Source organism: Acanthaster planci, linkage group LG14 (assembly GCF_054643075.1).
Source record: "Acanthaster planci isolate LZ-2023a linkage group LG14, COTS_SCS, whole genome shotgun sequence".
Classification (NCBI taxonomy): Eukaryota; Metazoa; Echinodermata; class Asteroidea; order Valvatida; family Acanthasteridae; genus Acanthaster; species Acanthaster planci.
In genome coordinates this window covers 12,655,816-12,664,024 of record NC_141790.1, presented here as the reverse complement: position 1 = coordinate 12,664,024, position 8,209 = coordinate 12,655,816, and the positions used below count along the sequence as shown (strand labels likewise).

The 8,209-nt window shown below is 38.7% G+C and overlaps 2 protein-coding genes across 4 annotated transcripts in view; one reads left to right on the top strand and one right to left on the bottom strand.

Annotated features, from left to right (window-relative positions):
* Positions 1-8,149, top strand: part of LOC110981757 (uncharacterized) — a 58,785-nt gene extending 50,636 nt beyond the window's left edge. For 2 of the 3 annotated variants that reach the window (XR_015427606.1, XR_015427607.1), the window contains 3 exons: positions 4,581-4,791; positions 5,395-5,509; positions 6,352-8,149. The gene's annotated coding sequence lies outside the window, so the exon portion shown is untranslated. Of the gene's footprint in view, positions 1-4,474; positions 4,792-5,394; positions 5,510-6,351 lie in introns of all 3 variants that reach the window. The other variant, XR_015427608.1, reaches the window with a different exon arrangement.
* Positions 2,185-7,403, bottom strand: LOC110981760 (arrestin domain-containing protein 2-like). The gene is made up of 7 exons (XM_022239629.2): positions 7,271-7,403; positions 6,807-6,920; positions 6,268-6,512; positions 5,903-6,082; positions 5,423-5,608; positions 4,854-4,956; positions 2,185-4,653 (listed from the first exon to the last, which is right to left on the bottom strand). The coding sequence occupies exons 1-7, from the start codon at positions 7,401-7,403 to the stop codon at positions 4,469-4,471; spliced, it is 1,146 nt and encodes a 381-aa protein (XP_022095321.1). The 3' UTR covers positions 2,185-4,468.
* Positions 8,150-8,209: the final 60 nt, after the last annotated feature.

Here is an 8,209-nt window from a genome sequence, read left to right as displayed (position 1 = left end):
GAAGTACGAGCGCAGTGAATAGTATACCAGGACGCCCTCTAACCCCCCCCCACACGCCGCGTGCGCGTATCTAGCTATTTACAATGTACAGATAACACGGCCGTCTTCTTTGCTACATGATTATAAGTAAGCCACTAACAACGTATGTTACCGATTGTGAGAAGACTAATCTACTCACTTGGAAATTACGCTCAGGTTGTTTTCTTTGTGCATTGAAAGTAACTTACAGTCCCGAAAGACCAAACACTGTATTTCTCTCGTCAATCTTTGTCTTGAGGACATCAACTCTCTAACGAGTCCCAGATTGTTCCTCAAAGTACACGAACATAGCGACCCAGTCAAAACATTGCAGTAAACCAAACTCTCACCAATTTTACTTTAAATTAGAATCCTTTTGCTCAATTCCTTCGACATCCTTTCCTGCCTTGCTCGGTTTTCCAACAGAAAGACTGCTACGTTCCTGCATAGTATAGATTAAAGCCGAGCAGAATGCCTGTTTAGAGCTAAAGTAACGAGAGTATATCGGATCTTGGAGATAGCCATAACCCAATCAATCTTTGGTAATTACACTAGATATTAATGAAATGTATACACAGTGTACAAGGCAGTACTACTAACATTTTGGAGTTCCTTTTATGTGATTCGCTGTAACCGTCGGCAAACTCAATATCAGCCAGCCCGAAGGACACTTACAATAATCAATTTAACACACATCTGGTAGTGTAGAACACAGTATTGGCCAGTGTTGGCTTTAGCCGGATACAAGTTCGTGCACACTCACACAGATCAAACTGAGATGCAAAGCGTTTTGAAAATTACAGTAGCAAACCAACAGTCTCATTTTATCATACAATTTCATTTATTGGCTTATGGTCCTAAGAAAATACTTTAAAAAAGTGTACGTGCTCGAAAAAAGCGCCCCATCTTCTGTTTGGTTGATTTCGTGCACACGGAATACATGTACAACGAGTCAACATTGTGCACCGTGTAATTGAAAGGGCTCAGGCAATTTAATTGTTAAATGCTGTTCTTGTAAAAGCTATTTGTCCATTTTACTTGATTGTCAATTTCATCATTTTTCAAGGGATCTTTAACCATTTTGATCCTTATGCATGACGAACCGAACAACGGAGATACAGTCAAGGAAAACGATTCCCGGCATTGTTACTGTATTTCTACATTAAGTGATCCTCATTTACGGATATTTTGCTTTTGTAAATTTCGTTTGCTTTAGTAATAAGGTGTTATCCCAGTTAATTCTAGCAATTATGTAAAAGTATTTAAAAGAATAAATTTTTTTTATGTTGGCGATTTGACCTGCCCCCAAATGAACTTTTTCTTCCTGTATTGACCTCGCATTAATAGCGCCCTCAGTTTTTGGAGAGGCATGAATATAAAAAAAATTGAAATCTAATGAAAAGCCACAGCGGGGATCCTATTAATGTATACGTTAGCTTCTCCCCGACATAATTGGATTTTTTGGTTGAACGACAAGTTATATAGGGTCTCTTCTGTGACTGCCTGCATCTTGAAGTTTTGCTTATCAGAGTTTTTACGACTGTTATTTAAACAGATTAGATAGCAGTGGGCATGTATATGGGCCATGCTTAATGTACATTACGTAGGGAATAGGTGGTGGCAAAATGCGTCCATGTTCACGGACGTGGGGGCCGGGGGGCCAGTGGCCTCTCCAGGTAATATAGTGGGGGGAGGCCCCCATTAAAAAGTTGTGTAATTTGCATTCTCAGAGGGGAAGTTTTAGAGTAGAAAGTATTTTTAGCAGTGTGTGATAATTTTACTTAGGGTATGTTGGAAAATGGAAAATTAGTATCCACTTTCAATCAGGATCTTGCGGTTCCTGTCCCTCCCTCGCCCAATAACGACGAGGAGGCCCATTTTGCGCAGTACGCAAGTGAGCCGCATCGCAAGCCGTGTCGTCCGAAACAGGCTTCCAGAGCTCACTGCGGGGTCTATTTTCTCGGTGTCTGTGCGTATTTCTAATGGAGTGAAGCCATAGATCTAGCTCTAGGCAATAGATTCGGATGCAGCTGGTCCCCTTGTCCACATTACTTTATTTTCCTCCTGTTATTTCTACCCTCCTGCGGCTCCACTACAGTCTGCACGTAGAAATAAATCCCACAATGACACACCCTCGAATAAACATTTTTTTTAAAATCACTCAAGTTTATTCCCAAAATCAATCTTTAAAAGAGAGCGTGTCTGAGTAAGATAGAGCCTTCACTTCTTATCAAAAAAAGTTTTAATAGTTGAGGCAAAGTAAGATTGTGTTCACTCTGACCAATCATTTGGGGGCTTACCTCAAGTAAATAAAAGTTTTACTTAAACGTATCCTTATACAACTTTAAACTTAAAGCTTGTGCATGTCATCTAGTATGTGATGTCATCTACGGCAAAACTTTAATAACACGTGTATCTTTAATCGGCATTTTAATAGCTACGTGGGATTTTTTTTACTTAATCTATTATGCTTCTGTACTTGCAACCAACTATAGTTTTAGCTGGCTGTAAGTGATAACCAGTTTATTTAATTTCAATTGAATCTTTGGAGGTTACCTCAACAAAGTGTCAATTTCGTATAGTTGTTTTATCATAAGTTCACAGGGATTGTATGTGGGTTTTATAATACACAATTCTCGAGCAAGACTTCAAAGTAAACTTCACATGCTGATACTTCAAGATACTTTCAATAAACGTTTTCAGATAATTGGCTGAATTTTCCAACATTAATTAATATTGCATGTGTCAGGTCATCTTTTCATAATTCTGATTGATCCGGAAAAATCTTTCTTCAGTTAGAAAAACAAGAAATTCAGAGCAGAGTTTTTCAAATTTATGACACAGTAATAATGCCCAAACATACCTTTCGAATTTCGTTTTATACAAGCAGTCTTTTGGATATTCCTAAACTGTAGAATGGTAACCTTATACCGCAGAAAACCAAAACCTACTACCGAAGTTATATAATACCTGCGAGGGAAATCCCGGTCCAGTAACTTCCATGAAAGTTCTTACTGGGCAGTTGTTTACTGATAAAAATTAGACGCACAGGGGTTTTAATCATACTTAAACAATATTCTCATACTGGAAAATTTTAATCTGCTTTCAAACTAATAGGCCTACCCGAAAATGCAGCTCTCTTATTTTGTATAGATATGCCTCACTTGCAAAGACTTTGCCAGTGATCACGTTTGTTTCGCATATCAGAATTTATTGGGAGCACTCTTTGTCTAACAAAATTTGCCTGATTGCGAAGAACTATAGAAAGGTCTACAAGTGTTCAAATATTTCTAAAATGAAAAAAAAAGTAGCTTCAAATCAATCATTAATTGTATCGACAGATCTGGATTTTCTAACAAACATGTCTAAATTAGGATCAGCTTAACCATGGGACATGGCATTGCCTTTTGTTTTTTTATCAACCAAAGGAGCATATCACAACCTGAAAACAGGGAAATAAAATCGTAGCTGAGTGAAAACTGTAATATCTCATTTAGCCTTTGTTAGAATATTCATAAAGTTAGAATACCAGGAAAACGGAAGGAAAACATGTATATGACACAGCTTTAAAAACCAAATAAATGAATACGGCATTTCTCCTCTTTTCGTTTTGAGGAATGGATCATTTACCCGGTATCATGGCACTCAGTGGCGTAGCGAAGGATTTTCTTAAGGGGGGCAGGTTACATAGTCAATTTGCCGACTTGAAACTTGTTCACCAACTTCGTTTCGTGCAAAACTCACAAAGAAATCTGTGGTGCGCTACATTTCACGTTTTAGTGAAAATTTCTGACGGCCAACATTTTTCGTTTATATACTAATTTGGGATTTATTTGCCAACGGCTGGAATTAATGATTGCACAAACATTTATAATTGAAATCTACTGTAGTTGTGATAACAGATTTTATTTACTTATTTAAAATAATAGACACTCTCAGCTTGATTTTTTACCCAGAAGACTCTTGTTTGAGTTAAGGGATACAGCAAAATAGCAGACACATAAATGAAATGAAGGATGATCTGATAGAAAAGCATACAGCTTTCCGCTCGTCAATTTTGTGTCTGTTGTTAGGATCCCTTCATCGTATTATGATAGAAAACCAAAATACTTTCCACTGAAGTTCAAAAGGTTGTGGAATCTAAGCTAAGACACTCTCCAGGAGAGTAGGTGCCGTGAAATGTAACTCTAAATTAATACTGATGTTTTCGCATTGTGCACGTGCAGTTAAAGCCGCTACTAAAATTGTCGAGCAGTGAATAAAGAGAAGTGACACTCTGGATGGAAAGATTTCTTCGAAACCATTAGTTGCCTGAATATCTTTTGTAAATACGTTGTAAATGCTAGTGTTCGTAATGCAAAGAATATTCTCGGACTTGATTTGTAACAGAGTTCCCATTGATAGTTGTTTTGTTCAAATTATCTGTCGTTTCTTTATCTTCTTTGGATTTTTACAGATTTTTTAAATGTGAAACGACTGCTAGGTCTCCCGTCCTCTCAAAATATGGATACCTAGGGAAAAACTCCCCGCCGCTAAAAAAGTCATCTTTGCTGATTTCATAGGCAAGTCGGTCTGTAACGCTTACAACTTCTTCATATCGTGGCGGAGCATCATCATCAGTGTCTTGATCTGGAGCTTCGTCAAAAAAGGAGACGATTTATTTCTACAGTTAGCAGCAGTACCAGCGATTGTACAGTAGAGCTGCAGATTAACATGTGTTGAAGATTTGCAGTGACAGATTTATAACGTTAGCAGTCTTGACATGATGTAGAGGTACGTTGGACCAATGGGCAACACCCTTAATATCCTCATTATTCCTCTGCAATGAATCTTACCTAATTGACCTCCAGTTGCCACTGGAGCTCTTTGTCTCCTCTTACCCCCAGCTGGACGTAATGGCACAGTTCCAATCTTGAGTGGGAATTTCCTGTCCTTGCACTGGACACGGACGAAAATAAAAAATCCAGTGATTCATGCAGTTCCTCTGATAATCTTGTGCTGTATTCTCGTCGTTTTTACTACAGACTCTAATCCAGAACGACTTGCCCTGGTCTCCTGATACACGATAATTTATTTCACGGAGTAACTCAGAAATCAGTTTAGCTTGAATCTGATAAAGCTCTAATCTATAAAAATAATCTTGAATTATTACGACAGGAAACGTAATTTGCCGAGATTATCGACTCCGTGTCACCGCTTTCCTTTTACATGACTGTAGGTAGGGCCAATAGATTTATAGCTCCCCATCTGAATGTTTAGGCGCCCAACATGTAATAATTTATTGTTCTATTTTGGGTATACCAAACCAAAGAACTTGAAAGAAGCAACAAGTTTTCCTGTTTGTCATTTTGCCTCCCCCATTGGTTTGGTCTATAGACATGAGAGCTGGATTCGGCCAGCTTACCAGAATGAAGTATTCGATATTGATGAGGCTGCAGCCGGGTAGTCCCGAGGGCGGTACAGGGGGAATTCGCAGTGGTCCCACGCTGAGGTGAGAAACCTTTCGTTTCGGACAAACAAGCTTGGAATCTATCTTGGCCAAAACCCGCTCTATGCTCGTCGTGCAGTTTGTGAACAGAAAATTAACTTCCTGAAAAAAGTCAAAACGGTAATCTTGGACATTTTGGGAACTTCATTAAAAATGCATGTTGAAACTCTATTCCGGAAACTGAATTTGTAAAGTTCCCGGACTGTTCCTCTTGCCACGGATAACCTTGACCCCAAAATGGCTCTGAAACTGTTTTTCAGAAAGGGGAAAACATTATGTGGACGTGTGCGAGTCCACACAACGCCCTCATATCCTACAATATGTGGACCTCTTTTGTGCAGAGGTCCACACTAGTATGCATGCACAACCCTCTTAAGTGTAGGAATAAGCACAAACCTGGATCAGCTTTACTCGAATGGAAAATTGATCACTGCCGCTTTGATTGTCGACTCGACCAGTAATGTTAATGCTTTCCCCTGGAACATAACCTTGTTTTGGTAAATTAAGAGTAATAGTAGAAACAGGAGGTCCACATCCAAACCAGCCTCGTGATGTTACGTCACATGTCACTGGTATCTGAAACATGAACATAGCAAATACATTCCTGAGCAGGAAATAAGAGATCTCAAAACGTTTGGCGCCAGTTTTACTTTGTTTCCAATAAAATATACCATTGTGAACTTAGTGATCGTCATGCTTGTCGAGAAATTTTGAACTGTTGAGTGCCCGAAAGCACGGTCTTGTTTGGATCACCTACACACCTGTAAACCGGACATAGAGTTCAAATCCACTTTAGGGCCAATCACGCTGAAATATCTTTCTGTCTTGTATTCTTTATTCCTCAGATATCTTATCAGAGAAATGGTGGCTTTGACTTTGTATCGTACATAGCCAAGTTGTTCCTCAAATGCTGCTGGGAGACGATCGTCAGGCAGACGAATTGCGAATGGGAAGACTTGTTGACCAGAAGGGACATTTAAGTTCTTAACATCGGGAGTCTCGGTTCCTTTACATAAAACAAAAGATAAAGTATTCAGTGTTTTTTCAGGTCAAGTGCCTCGTAAACATTCAACTGGATGCGTGCCCAGAAAGAAATTGCATCGCAAAAGCCGCGGCGTCCGATCTATCATGGTACACAGAAACACAGGTGTTAAAAATAATTAGAGATCCACCTATACGCCTTGAAGACTTTCATGCTTCTTGATCTGTCTGATCGGTGATATAAAAATGACTACATTAGGTGGTAAGGTAAGAAATTATTCCTCTCTTACAACTGAAATGTTAACTTGTAAAGAAATACCTGTTCCAAATAAAACTTGAGTTGTGTCAAAGTAACCTTCATCTAACACGTCCCGAAGTTGGTTGTTCCTCTTTATTTCAATTCTTGACTCGCCTCTAAACTGCAACCATATACCTTTATAACGAAATAGAAAACTCAACACTTGCATTTCTATTCTTTATTAGCAGCTAAATTTCACAATTGAGGTTTTTTAACAATTATCTCTGACTATTCAGGTGACATAATATTATAACGGAATGCAAAGTTTTATATATATGTGCGTATGAAATCTGAACCATTATAACGTAATTCGACTCTGAACGTTTTTCCATTGCTCGGGTATTGTCGCTCATTTCCACACGCCGATTTTTTTCAACGTCATATTCCCTTATTTTGTCTTTTCAAATTAAATTCACCGTGTCATCAACCTATATGTACAGATTGCAGTATCGTAGGTTTGTCAACGCGCCTGTCAGTTAATTTACCTTTAACGTTTTCCAAGCCTCGTTCTGTGGCTGACTCGATTTGAAGAATAACTTGCCCTTTGATAATGTCACCAGGTGAGAATACGTCCACATCACCATTAAAAATAATGGCAAGATTTGTTATTTTCCCCATCTTCCTCCTCTACCGTCGTACGTGCGTACGTATACGTCTGTAATTATGCGGTACTGCCGGGTTCGTGTGCACCAACGTGCCTGTAATGGCTGATGCGTTGAACGCTGTAGGATAGGAAAGCATGACGTGGGTGCACTTAGAAAGCATGGAATATGAACCTAAATTGCAGTCCTGCATTATTCATTACCATAAGGGTTGGTACATGTACGTGTTTGATATGGTTCCCTGAGGCTCGAAGAAGCCAATACTATCAGTAAGGAACGCCGCCCTCTATCATCCTTGGAAAATAACGAGAGTATGACATCGTCCTTTGATGCATTAATCTTAAAGTTGTTCTCACAAGTTGCAGTACGAGTCTCTGTCACTCATTTTCCCAGGCGTCCTTGGCACTCTGAATGTATACATTGTAAGACACAACTAGATTATTTAAAAGAATCACAGATCTAATGACATTAATAGTAAACCAAATGTATGAGTTTATAAGATTCTTGATGCTTGCTTTTAAATTGCCGAGAGAAACAAGATGCCTGACGTAAGTTAGGAAATAGAATTACTACTAAACCAGAATTCCTTTTCTGTCCTCATATCGTAGTTTTAGCTTGTGTACTAAACACTATGTAGTAAATCTATTGGTGGATTTCATTCAAAAAGAACCTAGTTATCGCCCTTTTTGTACCTCATTTGCATAAGAGAAGAAATGTGTGTATGAATTCGAATGAGTTGTTATTAAACTTTCTGTTATTAAATTCTTTGGTAAGTATCGATTGATTTTGTGCTTTCCGTCTTTTTGATACCTCACTTGCATG